The following is a 19,653-nucleotide window of genomic DNA, read 5'->3' as shown; positions in this document are numbered from 1 at the left end:
GGTTTATCAGACTACTATCAGGAATGGAAGGTATGTCTTCTGAGGAAAGGTTGGACAGGTTTAGTTTGAATCCATTGGTGTTTAGAAGAGTAAGAGGTGACTTGATCGAAAGAGTGGATGTGAAGAGGACGTTTTCCCTTGTGGGAAAGTTTAGAATGAGGGGTCACTGTTTAAAAATAAAGGGTGGCTCATTTAAGACAGAAATGAGGAGAATCTTTTTCTCCCAGATGGATGTGATTCTCTAGAACTCTTTCTCCAAAGACAGTGGAAGCAGAGTCTTTGAATACTTTTAAGGCTGAGCTACATAGATTCTTATTACCAAAGGGGTGACAGGTTATTGGGGGTAGATGAGAATGTGGGGTTGAAGTTACAATCAGATCAGCTATGATCTTATTGAATGTTGGAGCCGGCTCGATAGGCCAAGTGGCCCTCCCAGTATCTATCCTATCAACTCCCCTCAGGATCTTGTACATTTCAGTAAGATCAACTCGTGTTCTTCTAAACTCCAATGGGTATAGACCAAACCTGTCTTCATGAGATAAGCCCCTTTCAAATAAGGAGACCAAAACTATATACATTTTTTTCCAGATGTGGTCTCACTAATGCCCTGTACAGCTGTGGTAAAGCTTTTTAAAAATTCATTAGTAGGACATGGGCATCACTGACTGGCCAGCATTTATTGCACATTCCTAGTTGCCCTTGGAGGACAGTTGAGAGTCAACCACATTGCTGTGGCTCTAAGGTCACATGTAGATCAGACCAGGTAAGGACAGCAGATTTTCTTCCCTAAAGTACATTATTGAACCAGAAAACGTTGCAATAAATGTCAACATTCCATTTGCCTTCAAAATTACTTGCTGTGTCTGCACACAAATATTTTGTGATTCATGTACCAAGGCACCCAGATCCCTCTGTATTACAGAGTTCTGCGATCTCTCTCCATTTAAATAGCATACTGCTTTTTTATTCTTCTGCTGAAGTGAACAAGTCCACATTTTCCCACATTATACTCAATTTGCCAAATTTTTGTCCACTCAATTAACTTGTCTATATCCCCTTTCAGACTCTCTACATCCTCTGGACAACTCGCTTTCCTACCTATCTTGGTGTTATCAACAAATGCGGCTGGCGTACATTTGGTCCCTTCATCCAAATCATTAGTGTAGATTGTGAATAGGTTGAGGCCCCAGCACCGATTCCTTTTCATTCCACTTTTCACAGCTTGGCCAATCTGAAAAAGACCCATTTATCCCTGCTCTCTGCTTCATGTTACCATTGCATCTCCACACCATGCATCTCCACATCATGTTAACTAACCAATCCTTTATCCATGCCAATGTTTTACTCCCTAAACCATGTGATCTTGTTTTATGCAGCAACCTTTGATATGGAACCTTAATAGATGTCTTCTGGAAATCAAAATACACCCCATCTACAGGTTTCCCTCTGTCCACCTTGTTACTTTTTCAAAAACTTCAGTAAATTAGTTAAACATAATTTCCATAGAATCCTTGCCATGCAGAAGGGGGCCATTCAGCCCATCAGGTCTGCACACTGACTCAGTGAAAGAGCATCTGACCCAGGCCCACCCCCTGCCCTATTCGCACACATTTAGCATAGCCAATCCACCTAACCTTCTCATCTTTGAACTGTGGGAGAAAACCGGAGCACCTGGAGGAAACCCATGCAGACACGGGTTTGTACAAACTCCACACACACAGTCATCCGAGGCTGGATTCGAACCTGGGTCCCTGGCACTGTGAGGCAGCAGTGCTAACCACTGTGCCACCATGCTGTGAATTTCTCTTTCACAAGTCCATGTTGACTCTGCTTGATCACATTATGATATTCTAAGTATCCTGCTATGACCTCCTTAATTATGGATTCTAGCAATTTCCCTATGAAGATATTAGGCTGACTGACCTGCAGTTTCCTGCTTTCTGCCTCTCTGCTTTTAAAATATAGGTGTTACATTAGCTACTTTCCAATCCACTGGGGCCCTTCCTGAATCTAAGGAATTTTGGAAGTTTATAACCAATGCATTTACTAACTCTGCAGCCCCTCCTTTTATCACCCTAGGATGAAGGCCACCAGGTCCACTAGAAATTGTCAGCCTTTAGGTCCACTAGTTTTCCCAGCATCTTTTGTCTAGTAACTGTGTATTGTTTTAAACTCCTCCTTTTGATATTAAAATGTCTTTGGGAAATTTTCTCAGTCTTCTACAGTGAAGGCAGCATAACATACCTGTACAACGCCTCTGCCATTTCCTCCTTTTTCATTATCAATTCTCCAAACACACATTCTAGAGAACCAATCCTAACTTTAGTTACTATTTTCCTGTTAAATAATTGTAGAAACTCTTTTACAGATTATCTCTCTCTCATACTCTGCTTTCTCCTCGTTATAATTTTTAGTCATCCTTTAGCTGGTTCTTAAAATTTGACCAATCTTCTGACCTGCCACTAATCCTTGCAGATTTGTACAGTGTTTCTTTCAATACAATCCTTAACTTCCTTATTCAGTCACAGATGATACATCTTCAGTCTTTCTTTCTCACTAGGATAATCTTTTGCTGAGCTTTATTAAATATTTCCTAGTGTATTTATAAACCATTTTGAGGTTTTGTTTGATATTACTTGTTGAATTCATCCCCGCTCTTAGTTTCCTAATTTCCTTTTTTTAATGTCACCACTGCATTGTCTATGGACCTCTCAGCTTCTCTTTTTCTTTATCCTACTTACTCAGTATCTCTTTGGTATCCAGGAATGTCTAGATTTTGGAGACTCAGCTTCTGTCTTCTCTCCAAACCTTCTCTATTTTCTCTTTGAACACCTCTCACAGCTCTGACGCTACTACGTCTTCAAGTAGCTGTTTCTAGTCCACTTTTGCCAAAACACATCTCAACTTAGTAAAATTGGTCTTCCCCAAATGAAACTTTTACTTTGCCCACCTTTGTCCTATTTCATGACTTGTGTTAAATGTAACTGAATTATGATCACTGCCGCCAAAATGCTTTTCCATTGATATCCTGCCCAACTTCATTTCCTACAACTTAACAAGAGCTGCCCCTCCTCTTGCTAAGCTTGCAAGGGGAATTTCACAGTAACTTCATTGCAGTGTTAATGTAAGCTTTACTTGTGACTAATAAATAAACTTTACTTTTACATATTGTCCAAAAATCTTGTTTTTTTAAGAATTCTGTACCTTATACCTTTTAAACTAATGTTATCCCAGTTTCTTTTGCAAAAATATACTTTATAAATATCAAAATGGCCATTATAAAAGATGCAATGGTATTTAAGTTCTCTACAGTTGCAGACTGGATGGGCTTCTTCTGCAATGTATGATTCTATGACTGATACATAGATCAAGTTGCACTCTGAGGAGCTTCAGTACAATTGTGATACATGTAATATTCACTGTGTATATTCAATGTAAGACATACAACCCAAGGGGATTCTATACAATTCCTCCTCCCTTTGGTGTACTATGGCTGAAAGGTTTTATGATGTGGAGATGCCGGTGTTGGACTGGGGTGAACACAGTAAGAAGTCTCACAACACCAGGTTAAAGTCCAACAGGTTTATTTGGTAGCAAATACCATATTTGGTGACATAGCAAAGCTTATGGTATTTGCTACCAAATAAACCTGTTGGACTTTAACCTGGTGTTGTGAGACTTCTTACTGTGAAAGGTTTTAGACCGTGACCTTGCCCCATTGCCCCTCTGCAGCTGCTGCTCCAAGCTGCAGTGCACCCATCAAGCACGTAGTCCTGGAGTTTTGAACTGCACAGTTTGCCACAGTACTGGGTTGGAGACATCTCTTTACTGCAAGACCAACAAGTTTCAGGCAGACCAAAGGGGGACTTTCACCAAGTTGACGATCCTCCAGCAGTAATTGATGTTTATCTAGGTGTGCGTTATCGCAGTTATTATTAGGCTAATTGAAATACTTTTCTATTTCTGCCCTGGTATTTATGCACTCTTCAACAATTTGCCTCCATATTTGATCTTTCTCCCTCTGACTGTTTGGGGATTTGTAGTATACTCTCACAGTAAGAAGTCTCACAACACCAGGTTAAAGTCCAACACTTTAACCTACCGTTGTGAGACTTCTTACTGTGCTTACCCCAATCCAACGCCGGCATCTCCACATCACGTATCCTCTCACCACAGTGTTGTGATTGCCTTGGGAGCATACGAAAGACCTGTTCTTTTTGTTACCTTCTCACCAACTATTGGAAACAGAACACCACTATTTGGCCGTAACCTCTTGACCTTCTCGGCTGCAATGGAAAACCCCAAATTTCTCACTTCTTAATGCTTATATTTCTGATAGCATCTATACTGCACCTTCTTCCGTGATTTTATCTCCTTCAAACAATGGAACCTCCTAAAATTGTGCGCAATGTTTTTTTTTACTGAACGCAAATCCATGTGTAAAACTATATTTAAATGGCAAATAGATTGCTGATGTCAGGATCTTAACGAGCAAGAAAGCATGTAAATGAACCTGTACTCACTGTACTGAGGTACCTCATTGCTGCACGGGTTCACTATCTGATATATTATGGGTCAGTAACCAAATGTACAATTGATAAGATGACGGGATCTAGCTAGTGAATAAAAGGCAGCAATCGCTAATGAAGAGGTCAGATTACAGAAACAACAAGAAAGGTTTGCTTTAGTATCGCTGCTTAATACAGAGGCATACATAGCCAGATAGATAGTGCAGGAGGCTTCATGCCACCTCTCTCTCAAGCAATCCAACACCTTGTGCATAGCAAATTACTTTGAAATTCAGCAACTGTTATGTCGTTAAGTCAACGACTTGGATAACAATTTCCTTTTTAGATGAGAACCCTTTTTGCTCTTCTATACCCTTCAACACCCCCCTCCCCTTGTATTTTCTTTTCGCCCAGGGTTTTATATCATTACTTAGTTTTTTCTTGTAAAATTGTTCGATCTTCTGTTCCTTTTTAATGTTTTCGATATATTAGACAAACATACAAACCAACAGACAGAAAAGGGTTTTAATTTTGTCGCGAGCAGCCGGGTGAGCTAATGAGTATACATCACGGCTGTGTTTACATGTAAGATAAAGTTTCCTTTGGCACAGATCAAGTTTTTCCTTTTTCTGTACACATTTGTTAAAGACACCCCCAACAATCAGAGCAGAAGAAAGGTTCCAAAATGCACAGGACCTTTCACTCACTGTACACTGAGAGCTGGACAAGAGAGAGAGACAGAGAATGATGAGCAGCTGTGGAAGTAGGGGAATAGTATGGAGAGCAGAATTTGGTCAGACGCACATGACTTTGCTCCAAGAACGTGGAGCGGTGCTGTCCAACCATGAGACCACAATCCCATACAACCTCTTCAACCTTTAACCCCCGATGGCTAACATCTCGCAAAAATAACTATCGTTTTAAATGTCTGATTTCAGGGTGTCCCTTTAAAGCTTCGTCATTGAACAATGAGCAGAAGATTCAGCCAGTGGCAAAAGATCTTTGTCAGACCCTCATTATCGCAAGGTTTCTTGCTGTCGAAACGAACGCTGGGGGTGGAGTCGGGGCCAGTTGAACACAATATTCAAACATAGACAGGCCTGGTGATTGCTCACTTTGTAATCAGGTGGTAATTTATTTTTGAATTTGAACGGAGGGCCGTAGATCTGTATCCCTTCTCTGAGCAACGTTGAGCAGCACAAAAGAATTTCAGACCAGACATTTACAAAACATTTCAAGACTCTTAATATTCTCATCAGGAACAGCTCGACAAACCGTGAAGAGAAATACAGTGTGTGTTTAAAAGTTATCTAACAACAAAAAAGTTCAAGATTCGTCATCTGATGCTTTATCACTCATCCATTCCAAAGCCCAGGATTACGAGCTGAAAGCTTGGGATAGCTGCTACAGAGGCGCAATGGGTCAGGTTTAAGACCTTTCAACTACAATGAACTGAGGGGAGTAGGACCCCCTTGAGCCGAATGACTCACTGAATGCAAACAGTGAACATGACACGTATCCCAGTGGTACTGAATCACTTCGGAGTGCAACTTATTCTATGTAGACAACCTTTAAAATAACTTGGCAATATTTGTAAGACCATTGTAAAATGTCTTAAACGTGTCCTTCAGTGCATTGAAGCATCTCGGAATATCACGATGTATATAAGGAACATGAATAGTATTGCTTTTTGTGTGATGGCCATTTTGGAATGTTTGTAATGTTATGAATGAAGTATACTTTAGATTTTAAAAAGGAGTTAGAGAAAAGAGATGTTACTGTAAATATTTGTCATTGTTAATTTAAGACATTTACTTTATGTTTGAAACTTTAATCCAGGTCCCCATGATGCTGTTCTTGTCGAAGAATGAAGAGAGGTCGGTTCCTTATTCTGAACCAGACGTTGGGCTTTGGGGAATGGTATGGCACAGCCGCTCACAGCAAAGATCACCATTTCGTTTCAAAGTTTGTATGAAGGGATTTGATACATTGTTAATATTTCGCAACTCGCTGACTCACCTAGAGAGTGGGATGTGTCAGTTTAAAAGTAATTCCTTCTACACGTGTGGGTTGAAATCGATGTCAGCAAGTGTTGTACATTGCCAAAAATAGCGGAATCCAAACGTCACTTAGATCATTTCCCTGAAGGAGAGATTGGTGTTTGTTCGAGATCCCAAGGTAAAATCGAGTCCTGTTGGGACGTGAAAGAGTGATTTAATTCTAAGAGACACGATAATCTCGGGGAATATATTAATCGTGTCTCTGGGTCATGGATATTCCGAACAGGGATATATTTGTCCAGGACTTCCAACGGCCGGAATGTGAGAGATGTCAAGATTTGAGTGAACTTGTAAACGGCATCAAAGCTGCAGGGCGCCTACAACCCTGGCGAACACCATCGAATAAGTGAGACCGATAGCAAATGTTCCGAAGGAGTCCTTGGCCAGAGACGCCCTGTGTTGGGTAGAGCGCCGGACCATGCGGCTGAGACATTTCCAGAAATGTCGACTGTTAGCTGTCTAGCGAGATGTAATCTGCTCAGGAGGCTGATTTTATGTCTCAGCAAGTTGCAGAATTGTGTAAGTGTCAAGTAAAAGAACTTCGATTCAGCCCATATCACCTACAAAGAGCTTTTGTGTTCTCACTCGTTCCCAAGGTCCGTGATTAAAATCTGCTGTTGCTGTTGTTTACAGGGAAGATTATCACCGAGCGCACGGTCTGATAACCGTACACGGAGACGTGGTATAGGACACAAGCAATGAGATCAGAGTTAACTAGCCTGGTCGAAATTACAGTTTGGTTCAGCGGTTGTCATGTTAAAAGTCGGTCTTTGTACAGGGAGTTATTGCCGGAGCCAGGGTTTTGCACTGGTCCGTTCCTGATATAACTCCCTGCGGTTAACTTTTAGCTTCCATGGTAACAGATGCTAATGCACAAAATTGAAACGAGTAAATTCGTTGATATGTTCCGTTTGTATTTGACTGAACACTCTGAATCTTGCTGCAGAGGTTTGTAGAGGCTGAGATGCTGGGCTTCTCGTCCAGCACTGGGTCACTGCTGTACTGTTCAGGATATCGTGCCTTGACGAGATGTGATGTCTGCCCATTCCAGTTGGTCAGGAGGATGTTAACATCCTCTGCTAACTTTCGAAGAAAATGGCTAATAAAGCTGAAGATCGATGTGGAAAAATATTTGGCCCATTCAAGTTCATCTTCTTCGAAAAGTACAAAGCCCTCCACCCGACGCAACGAGTTGTCGTCACTGCGCGACCCAAGGATCCACCATCGTTCCAAGACTTGCATTTCCACAGCGTCTTTCATGTTACCAGCTCAGAGCATCTTACAGTTAATGGCGTACTTTAGAGGTCTACTCACTGTTGTGAGGCAAGGAATTTTTAATGTGAACAACGTCCTTGCATCAGTCCTAAATCTGATTTCAGTTTAAATCTGTGCTTTCATATTGGTTTGACTTACAAGCCCACACCAATGTGGTTAACTCGTAACTACCCCTTGAAATGGCCTAGGATGGGTAGAGAATGTTGGCCTTGTCATCTCAAAATAATACTTTAAAAATAGATATAAGCTATTCAGTAACGAAGCCAGAAAGCACTAATTCACATAAAAAGGGTATACAAATCTTCGTTCTTCGTTTCTCACCTTATTTTGGTGCGTGTGCGGGGTGGGGGTGGAATGGGGTCGGTGGTTGACATGTCCAAACTAAGATTGCTAGTGTATGTTGCTTCTGTAGCCTTTCCTACCCTTGACCAAGGCCGGTAAAATGGAGTTGATTATTAGTTATGATCCAACTACGCGGTGTAACAAGCTCGAGGGGTTGGGTGGCCAGCTCCTCCTGTCTCAATAATACATAAAAGCAAAATACTGGGGATGCTGGAATCTGAAACAAAAACAGAAAATGCTGGAAAAATCTCAGCAGATCTGACAGCATATGTGGGGAGAGAATAGAGTTTTCTCTCTCCACAGATGTTGTCAGGCCGGCTGAGATTTTTCCAGTATTTTCTGTTTTCATAGAATCATAGAAGCCCTACAGTGCAGAAAGAGGCCATTTGGCCCATCGAGTCTGCACCGACCACAATCCCACCCAGGCCCTATTTACCCGCTAATCCCTCTAACCTACACATCTCAGGACACTAAGGGGCAATTTTAGCATAGCCAATCAACCTAACCTGCACATCTTTGGACTGTGGGAGGAAACCGGAGCACCCGGAGGAAACCCACGCAGACACGAGGAGAATGTGCAAACTCCGCACAGACAGTGACCCAAGCCGGGAATCGAACCCAGGTCCCTGGAGCTGTGAAGCAGCAGTGCTAACCACTGTGCTACCGTGCCGCCTTCCTGGCTGTGTGTGTTGTCTGGACTCTGCATGAGAAGTGATTTGAGTGAAGATTCTGGGATGTCTGTGACAGTGGGGCTCAGCCCGGTGAGCTGTGTGGATCTGCTCCTGGCCAGAGCCACATGTCCCTGGACCAACATTTGAACCATCCCGCCAATTACCCAGCGTGCTTGGCGCCGCGCACGCGCAGTCCATTGTTTTGACTAAAAATGCCGTCGGTTTCGAAAGCTGCGACGAGCGCTTCTCCTCAGACGGAGAAACCGTCTCATTACACGTAAGTACCGATCCCGCCTGCAGCAGCCCCGCCGCGACTGCACCCGGCGCACGGCGGGACTTGCCCGCCGCCAAAAAGATAACGGGACAAAAGTGCATCTAAGATTTCCCCCCCTCCCCGCCCCCCCCATCTAATTTAGCCCCAGAGCAGCGACCCTCCCCCGCACGGAGCGGAGCCCAGGCCCCGGGCCCGTCAGGCCCAGCATACCTCCCTGCTCTCCCCCCCCCCCGCAAACCCCCCGTCCATCAGCAGCCGCTAATCTCGGGGCTTTTTTGTGGCAGGTATCTGAAGGAGTTTCGGACGGAGCAATGCCCGCTCTTCCTGCAGCACAAGTGCGCCCAGCACAGGCCCTTCACCTGCTTCCACTGGCATTTCCTCAATCAGCGGCGGAGGAGGCCCATCAGGAGGCGGGACGGTACCTTCAACTACAGCCCGGACGTCTATTGCACCAAATACGACGAGACGACGGGGATTTGCCCGGACGGAGATGAGTGAGTTGATCGGGCGCGGGTTTTATTTTTTTTTAGCGGGGTCTCGGGTTGTGTTTTCGGGCAGGGGGGAGTGATGAATCTTGGTCCGCCTCGCTCGGTTGTTGTGTTCCTGTCGGCCACGGGCTGTGGGGTGTTTGTGTTGGCGGGCAGTGTTTGTGGCTGAGGATCACTCACTCCAGTCACGGCTGTTTACAGTGGACCATGGGCCGCTGTATTCGAGCGGGAGACCAGCAGCGTTTGTACATTTGTGTTGAATGTTAACTCCTGTGGCGGCTGGGCTGCACATAACCTGCCTGAAGTCTTCATGTACGTGGAGTTGTATTAAATGCAGGAGTTGCGGGAAAGTGGGTTAGCATATTTGGGAAATTAATTTCGTTTAAAAATTGTATGGTACTTACAGATAATGAACAAAAAATACTGTTTCGCATTAATTGACAGCGATCTTTGGTGCAGTTTGAATGGAAGGAAGCTTGCAAAATAGCAAACTTTAAGGCTAGCGTGAGATGTGGGACTTGTGTTTTTTTCTCAACTTGGTATCGAATTTAATGTTTGAAAGTTATTCAGCATGGGTGTAATTTTATGGTAATCACATAGAATAATGTGAAATATTTTATAGTTTCAGTTTCCCTATTTTGTGTTGGTATGTCTGGCACCACGTTGATATTTCAGAAGTTATGCATACATTAGTTTCAAAAAGAACTCTTGCTTGTAAATGATCTGTGGTCGAACGTTTATTTTGTTTCTGAGGACTTGTTTTAAACTTTGGTTTTGGGTAACATTTTATATTTAAGATTATTTACGATTTTGCATCTTGTCTATATATCACTACCTTTCAAAACAATTTATGTCATGTGGTTAAAGACCTGAAAGGTGATCAAGTCAGTTTTTCTTTCCTTGGCAATATGGGCATAAGGGAAGCACACTAGTTTTCTTGTGCACGTGTGATTCTGTTCAATGTATTGGGCAACCCTACCTAATCTCTTTTTTCCCCCCCATCGTACATCTCTAAAGCCTCTTTTTTTTTTCACATCAGCATAAATATATGCTGCTTTTGGAGTTCTTGAATTTTTTTTTAATGTCGAATAGTGGACTTGGCTTCCTGATAGCCATTCAGGTTTGATGAAGTTGTAGCATTTAATTATGTTTTTATAGTTAAGAACCAATTTTAAAGTGGAACCTGCATTTCAACCATGCAAATTGGAAAATGAAGAGCCTTTTCCAAAGTTCAAGCTTTTAACATAATAGTGTCTAAACCACAATTAATATGAATCAGTAAGTAGATTGAAACTTTTGAGTGTTTCTTTGTAGTGAGGTTAATTTTTTTTTTTACTTGTAGTGCTTCGAAGCTTGACTTTTTGGAAATGTAAAAGAGGGAAATATATGCAGTTATTCTCTCAATCTTGGGATGTTCTAAATTGCTTCACAATCAGTTCAGTAATTTTGAAGTGTTATCGCTATTGTAATTGTGGTTCATTTGCACTGTTCGTGGCAAACCACAGGTAACTATTGCTTGAAATTGTTGTTTGAATAATTTCTAGTAATATGCTGGTGTATTTTGTTAAATTTTGCTAATGATATTTTCTCTAAAATAGATTAAACTAGATCTGCTCAATAGAAGGCTAGTTTCATGGTCAGAGTAAACATTTAAAGATGTCACATTTACCATTTCATGAAAGTTAACTGGAAATTTTACACGGTAATACTTAAAATTTTGTCACAAATTCATAGTGAACAGCGTATAATAAACTGCCTGTCTGCAAAATATTTTACAAAATACTTGTGTTCAAGTAAAACAAACTTTATAACTTTGACGCTGATTTAAGTTTTACGCATGAGCTTTATGAACCCATTGAACATTAATTTTACAGAGCATTAGATTTTTTTTAAAATGTGACACTTAGTGTTCATTATCTATAAGTTTTGTCCTTGACATAGGCTACCACCAACAAAACTTGCATTATATGGTATATTCAACATAATAAAATTTTGAAAGGCCCTTCACCTGAAGTTTTTCAAAGCAATATTTCACACTGAGCTGCATGAGATATTGGGGCAAATGATCAAAAACGTGATCAAATAGGTAAATTTCAAGGAGGAAGGTGAAGTGGAGAGAGGGAATTCCATAGCTTAGGGCCTTGGCAACTCAAGACACAGCTGCCAAATGAAGGAGCATTTAAAACTGGGGTTGTTGTAGAAACCAAATTTTGAGGGGCAGAGGTATGTATGAGCATTGTGAGACTGGAGGAGGACGGCCATGGAGTGATTTGAAAATAAATGAGAATTTTAAAATTGCTTGACCAGGAACCAATCAGTGGGCGAAAGAGGCTTGGTGCAAGTAAGGCATGAGCAGTATAGTTCTGGATGACATCAAGTTTATAGAGGGTAGGATATTGGGAGGTTCACATTTTTAATTTGAGCAAATACTTAATAGCTTGTTCAAATGCAATGACTTGTTAATTAATAACTTGCCATTGCCTACAAAACAATCGCATCAGGTGCTATTGGCATGATGCACGATGTTTTTATTTTATTTAAAGTTTGTTTCCTTTCATTGCTTTTATGGTGATGCAATTATAAATTTATTTGGGTTGGGCTCTCTCTTGCTAGGGCTGTTAATACTTTTGATAGCAAAAACAGTTAGATGAAAATCTGTGTAAAGTCAAAATATTGTGTGCCACTGAACTTGTGCTTTGGCCTAAAATAACACTGCCATTTTTTTATGATTCACACGTAGAAGGTTTTTAAAATAATAGACAACAGCTACACAATCTGCTTTAATTTATAAATGCAATGCTAAAATTACTGCTTTTTGGTCTAATATTTTAGTACACTACCTGTTTGCATCCTTTGTGAAATAATCCTTTAAAAGTTTACCATTGGGTGAATTATGGATTATATCATTGTACTTTAATAGAAGGGAATTTCAGAACTCAGCTCCCTGCTAGCTGAAGGGATTGCCATCAATGGAGGAGGAATTAAATGCGGACCATTCAACCCAACATGTGTTTACTCTCCACTTAAATAGTTCTAATCGCATTTATCTGCCCTGTTCCCACATCCCTTCACACGCCCATCCAAAGTAACATGAATATTGACTGTTTCTACCGTAATAATTTACCCTGGAAGTGAAGGGTGGCACAGTGGTTAGCACTGCTGCCTCACAGCCCTGGGACCTGGGTTCGATTCCCGGGTCGGTGGGTCACTATCTGTGTGGAGACAGTCTGCATGTTCTCCCCGTGTCTGCGCGGGTTCCCTCCCACAGTTCGAATGACGTGCTGGTTGGGTGCATTGGCCATGCTAAGTTCTCCCTCAGTATACCCAAACAGGCACTGGGGTGTGGCGACTAGGGGATTTTCACAATAACTTCATTGCAGTGTTAATGTAAGCCTACTTGTGACACAAATAAACTTTAAACTTAATTCCAGCCTTTTAACTGTGAATAAGTTTTTCTTGCCCTCTGTTCAAAGTTTCTTGCTTTAATCTTGTATCAATAATGTCATAAACACTTCACAAGATCTTTGTTTTAAAATGTTCCTTTAACTTGAAGTGAAACAAATGTCCTGAAAAGGAGATGATGAATTCCTGAAAAATGTCCATGTGATTTCAGGCCTTGAGAGAGAAAAATTCAATTAGAAAGTAGAAACTCAATGTTGTGTCAAGTGGCAGTTGTAGCACCTTTATGACAGAGCAAAGAATAGTTGCTGCTGAGATGCAGGCAAAAGAATTGTAACTTTCTCAGGAACAGGTCCTCACTGTCATGTGAGAAATTATGGAGCACATTGGTGAAGCTGTCTGAGGAAAACTGTTTTACTAGAGCAGATTAAAATGGTTAAGAGGTTGGACACAGGAAACTATAGAATTTGGAATTGTTGGGGCGGTTATGACCTGTGGAAGGGGAATCGTTGAGATGTACCTTGCTGGTGATAATTGTATCTGGGAAAATTCAGGTTGAATGAATAATTGTCAAAGGACAATGAAAGTTTCAACTTGGTGTGGCAGGAAGAGGTGAACGTCTGCTGGGAAATGACTTTGTGACTATTCCTTGAATGCTACATATCTGCCAAAAGCATGGCATGAAGTAAAAACATTTCCTCAGACCTAATTCAGCTATGGTAGTTCATGCAAAAGTTACTCTTTTCTTTCGTTTAATTAACAGGGAACTGATACATCAATGTTTAAACTGTTGATTTTAGATTGTCACAATAAAAGTGTAAAAAATGTTGTTCGTCGTTGTATTTCCATTGGTCAATAATGAAATGCTCCTTTTTAAAACAAAAAGTTGTCAAGTCTGTACAGGGATTATAGCAATAGTCCCTCATCCTTGACCCTGCAACAGTGAGACTAGTCTGCTTCTATATACTTTGATCCAAACCTACATAATGAAAAACACTTAAATAATATGGCCCCCAATTTACATTTTTATGATGGAAAAAACCTTTTTTCCCCATATGTTGTTTATATTTGTACTTCCTCAAATCAGGCTGTGATATCTCAGTGAATCTTCATTGCATTCTCCAATATCTCAATATTCTTTCTACAGTGTGCAGCCAAAAACTGCATACAGTACTGTCTTGCTGAGGTTTTATACAGACTCATTGTTATTACTCGACTCATTTAATATCTCTTGGGATAAAACCTAAAATTAGAACTTAATAGAACCATTTGACTTTTTAATGACCGTATTAATCTGAGGTGCTACCTTTAATATTCTATGAAATTAGACTGGGGGGGAGGGGGGCTGCTGCTACTGCGCTTATCTCTAATTTCTTCCTTTTATAATCAATTTTTAATCCCATTTCTTATCCTCCTGAAATTCCACTTCATCACCTAGTAATCTCCCAAGCATCTTCTCCAAGTCTATCCACATGTTCACATATATATGTTTTTTGCATTGCATTTCTCCCATCTACCATGTCTGTTACATTCTCAAAAATGCCCACTATCCAGTAGGAGTGCTATATAGTGGGAACTTTGGCTAACACAGTATCTTTCCTTTTCTGCATCTCCTCTCTCTTCCACAGTTCAGGGATGCGAAAGTCAGTTATTATTAATAGTAAAGATTAACTGGTGCCACCAGTAAACTGGCATCAGTTTTATCATCTTGGTCTGGTTGCAGGTGTATTGTGTTGACTTTCTGTGTGTGCCAGTAGTTTATTTTATCCATTGCTGTCCTCTGCATCTTCCTCAGAATTGCACTTCTGTTTTGTTAGCCAGTTGCCCAATCCACAGCTGCTGTAAAGTGCGTTAATGGTTGTAACTAATTGTACACGTGGAGGCCTTTTGTAGTTCTATTGCTAAATCTGCCCTCAACATAAACAAGACAATTTAACTATTACTTTAGAATAAATTAGGCTTTTTTTGTTTGATCTCAGCTTGGGCCTAGACCCAATTTAAAAAAAAAATTGATCCCAGGGAATCCAAGCAGGATTTACAATGGATTGGTGAAGTCATCTGGTTTGTTTGTCTGGAGTGTCTCAAATTCTATATTTTTCTGCATCTATTGATTTTTCTATTGCAATTCATTATTACAGTTGCCAAAGTTAATGAAACATTATGTGTCTGGGGCCCTTCAGTGTTAATATTTCCAGGTGCTGATCTATAAATGTATATTTATTTGAAGAGGGTAATTTACACACAAATTGCAAAGTGAACTAGTGATGGTGATCTGTCTGCCGCACTGTTTTGCAATATCGTAAATCATGAATAAAGACTTAAGTTCTTTGAAGATCAAATGAGCTAAACTTAGTTGCTTTGTCAGACAGACTTCCATAGTTTCAGGATTGGAAGGTATAGGCAACAGTTGCTGGCTTTGCCACTGGTGCTCACGTCCCATGAATGAACAAAAATAGTAAGGTCTCGCTTTAATTTTAATTTTTTAAACTGAAAATGTGTTGAATATATTATTAAACAAACAGTAACTCCAATCTTTTTTGTAACTGGAGGAAGTTTGTGACTGGTAATTTGATATTTATGTATGGTGAGTGGGTGGAAAAAGTGAAGTTTAAGCAGAAATCCTTTCAGTTGCACAAGTAAAATAAAATAGGGAAATTTTGATTCTTGTATTTTTTTTGTTTTCGGCCAGCAGAAATGGAAAGACTGGAATGGTTTGTAGATTTGATTGATGAGTGTGACTCAAAATTACTGTCTGAAACAGTTGACAACATGGTCATTGTAATTCAGTTGTTGGAATTTTGAAGCAGTAATATTTAGCAAAAGTTAAAGCTTTTGTTATTTTTCTGCACCTCTTGCCAATTTTGTTTTGCTCCCTTGCTTTAGCATTGACTGTCTTTCAGTACATTGTTCATTTCTTGGTGTTGGCAGACTTCTTTACTGCACCTGAACTGGATACTGTCCTTGCAAGCACTTTGCAGTGGATGTCACCTATCTGGTGGTTAGGTGCCTGAGTCTTGGCTTATTATTTTTCTTCTCCCTAATTTAAAGTTGCTGTACATTTTGGGAAGAAATAACTTGCATTTGCATAGTGTCTTTCAGAACCTCGATATGCCAAAATGCTTTACAAGCAATAGAGCACTTTTGAAGTGGTACCACTGTTGTCATTATAAGGAATGTGGCAGTCAGTGTTTGCAGAACAAGATCCAAAGACAGCAAATAGCGATGTGATAATGAACAAATCATCTGTTTTAGAGTTATTGGTTGAGGCAGTGGGCAGGGTTCTCTTGCTCTTCAAAGTAATAGCATGAAATCTTTTCCTCCATCTGAATGAGTAGGTGGGGTCCTGGTTTAACATTTCAGGTGGCCACTCCAAATATACCACACACCCGTGATTGCACTGAATTGCCAGCCTAGATTATGTGCTTATGTCTCTGAAGTGGGATTCAGCACAAACTGACTCAGAGGCAAGAGTGCATTCTAATAAGCCAAAGCTGGTCTATTTTTGTCTCTGAAAGGATCAGCGGGCAGTGGAGGAAATCGAGCAGCCAAAGGGGGAAAAAGTAGGAATAGTGAGGGGAGAATCTTCGTGTAAGTATGCCATGACTAAAATAGCACCGGCTTGAGATGAGATCTGGGATGTTTGTGGTCTGTGTGGCTTAGCTGTTCCATAATGGGACAACTGCCAGTGCTGTCAAGTTGACATAAAAATGGATACTGTTTCCTAAGGACGGGGAAAAAGTCTAAACTTTATGCAATGATTATTTAGCTTATCCTGGAGACCAGTTCTGTTAAAATTTTGTATTTGACCTCTCAATCTTGACCCTGTGTGACTAACTTCCTCAAATCCCTTTCCCCAATCATGCTCTCCTAACTTCAGACACACTGTCAATATTGTGGATTTTGTTAAGAGTGTCGATTCACCAATGTGTCCAACTACTTGTGTTGCTTTCTCCTTCCCTGTATCCTGGTTCCCGCACCCAGCCATCTCTTCACCCTGTCGGCCATAAGCCCCTGTTTCTCCAATATCTTTCTCCCCTGCACCCTCTCTAAATCATCTCCAAATGCCCAGAGAAATCCGTTTTGAATCCTTATTCACTTGTTTGCAACAACATCATCTGCAAACATGGGGTCAGCTGTGCCAATAACATCTAGCTTCACCTTTTTAAGTGGTGTCTGAAAATTATTGCTGTGTTTCCAGGCTGCTTCTGGGCATTCAATCTTGGATGATGTGCATTTTCCCCTACTCCACCACAAGCCCTGCTCCTTGACTGCTGACCTGAAGCAGACTTAGCAACCAGACATTTTGTTATCTTCACTCAAAAGCTGCTTAGTTCTGTTATATATGTCGGAGTGTAGGGAACAGGTCAGGTGACCCTGGGTGTGGGGTGACCTAGCTGGGAACCACCCTGAGAGGGCAGTTGTTGTTTGGAGTGTGGATCGCATAAGACTGCAATAAATACCTATGTTCCCTGACATATGGAGAGAATTCTGGAGGATACCCCTCAGTAGTATTGAATTTAACGCTGGCAACAAGGATGGGATGACCGGCAGCCCATAAGGTGAAGGATCAGGGCTTTCAACACGGACTGTCTGCTGGGATCCACAGAGTGTAAAGAAAACCCTCAGAGGATGGGTAGGACCACGGAGGTGATAAGGCGTCATGAGAAACATCGAGCTGGATAGACTGGTGTCGGTTGTTGAAGGGCAACCAGAGAAGACTTGGTTGTCGGGTGACTGAGAATACTGAGCGCTCGGAGAAGCCAGCGTTGGAAAAACAGGCTTTGGGCCTAGGTTCAGAGGTGGGAATCCCCTGCCACCGGTGATGAGAAATGGCGGGAAAATGTGCTATGATAGGTGCGTTCGATGAGGAAGTTGAGTCGTGGATGACCTACCTCAAGCGGTTCAGTATTTTTGTGGCAGCGAATTGGGTGATGGACGACCTCGTTGTGCCGGTCTGTCTTAGCACGGGTGGAAGTAAAACATTTGGTATCATGAGGAATTTACTGCAGTTGGAGAAATCAGCTGCACGGTAGCACAGTGGTTAGCACTGCTGCTTCACAGCTCCAGGGTCCCGGGTTCGATTCCCGGCTCGGGTCACTGTCTGTGTGGAGTTTGCACATTCTCCTCGTGTCTGCGTGGGTTTCCTCCGGGTGCTCCGGTTTCCTCCCACAGTCCAAAGATGTGCGGGTTAGGTTGATTGGCCAGGTGAAAAATTGCCCCTTAGAGTCCAGAGATGCGTAGGTTAGAGGGATTAGCGGGTAAAATATGTGGGGGTAGGGCCTGGGTGGGATTGTGGTCGGTGCAGACTCGATGGGCCGAATGGCCTCCTTCTGCACTGTAGGGATTCTATGATTCTATGATTCTGAGAAGCCATTCCAGGAGTTGTGTACAGTTTTGGAGGGGCACTTAGCGCCAAAACCACTGCTGATTGCAGAGGGTTTCCGGTTTTACAAGTGGGACCAAATGGAGGGCGAGATCATCACCAAATTTGTGGCTACCATCAAAAGCCTCATGGAGCATTGTGATTTTGGGGCTTTCTTGCAGGACGCGCTACGACACTGGCTTGTATGTGGCTTCCAACAGGAAGCACTTCAGTGAAAACTACTGGCAGAGCTGCAACTTGAGTTTAAGAAGGCTTTTGAGATTGTGCTCTCCATGGAATGGGCTGCCAGGGAGGCAGCGCACTTCGGTGCTAGTGTGAGGGTGCACAAGGTGGCCGAAACGCTGAAGAGTCAGTCACGGCCCGAGGAATGCCACCAGTGTGGCCGAGTCGGTCACACGGAATCCAATTGCTGGATAAGGAGAGGTAATTGCTGGAACTGTCGGAAGACCGGCCCCATTGCCCGAAACTGCAGAGCACCAGTGTCCCAGGAGAGCGCGAAGCTAAAGTGATCAGGGTTCAAACTGCGGAGGAAGTGAGGAAAAGGAGTCCAATGGATCTGCTGATGAAACAGAGCAGATGGAGAAGACACTGTTAAAACTAAATACCTTTTGTCTGTGTGCGGTGAAGCAGAGCAGTTCTGGGCAAAGTCGAAGGGAAACTAGTGAAGATGAAGGTGGACATGGGGGTGGCAGTGTTGTTGATCCCAGAATCAATATATAAGGAAAAGTTGAATCACTTTTCCCTGAAGCCTGCGAACAACATTCTGAGGACATGCACTAAAGAGTTGGTTCCTCTTAAGGGCTATGCCTCAGCCAATGTACAGTTGAGGGACCAATGTGCGCATCCACCTTCATATGTCATTAAGGGTAATTATACCACATTGTTCGGACGATCCTGACTGAAACAACTGAAATTGAAGTGGTGAACAGACTAACAGAATCTCGTTTGAGTCTGAACGATATTTTGGAGAGATCCAAGAAAGTGTTTAATGAAACCCAGGGTGAAATGAAAGTGGTGAAAGTGAGCCTACGGCTGAAGCCGGATGCATGCCCAAAGAGCATGAAGGCATGTCCAGTGCCGCATGTGATTAGAGCATGATATCGCAACACCCAAGTTGCTTAACTCTAATTTTAAGATTGTGTCCTCTTCTTCTGGATTTCCTCACCTAAAGGAAATAATTTATCTGTTCTATTAGATCCTTTAATCATTTTTTTTACACCATATTGAGATCAACTCTCGATCTTCTAAACACA

At 41.8% G+C, this 19,653-nt stretch overlaps 1 protein-coding gene across 2 annotated transcripts in view; it reads left to right on the top strand.

The window, feature by feature from the left end:
• Positions 1-9,045: 9,045 nt before the first annotated feature.
• The window catches only part of unkl (unk like zinc finger), a 111,544-nt gene continuing 100,936 nt past the window's right edge, over positions 9,046-19,653 (top strand). The window contains exons 1-2 of one of the 2 annotated variants that reach the window (XM_078240365.1): positions 9,046-9,133; positions 9,415-9,624. In XM_078240365.1, coding sequence (XP_078096491.1) covers positions 9,069-9,133; positions 9,415-9,624 — 275 coding nt within the window. In that variant the 5' untranslated portion in view covers positions 9,046-9,068. The remainder of the gene's footprint in view (positions 9,134-9,414; positions 9,625-19,653) is intronic. The other variant, XM_078240364.1, reaches the window with a different exon arrangement.

The sequence above is a fragment of the Mustelus asterias genome, chromosome 23 (assembly GCF_964213995.1).
Source record: "Mustelus asterias chromosome 23, sMusAst1.hap1.1, whole genome shotgun sequence".
In the NCBI taxonomy this organism is placed as follows: Eukaryota; Metazoa; Chordata; class Chondrichthyes; order Carcharhiniformes; family Triakidae; genus Mustelus; species Mustelus asterias.
Note: the sequence above shows the minus strand (reverse complement) of the source record. Positions and strands in the feature narration are given on the sequence as shown.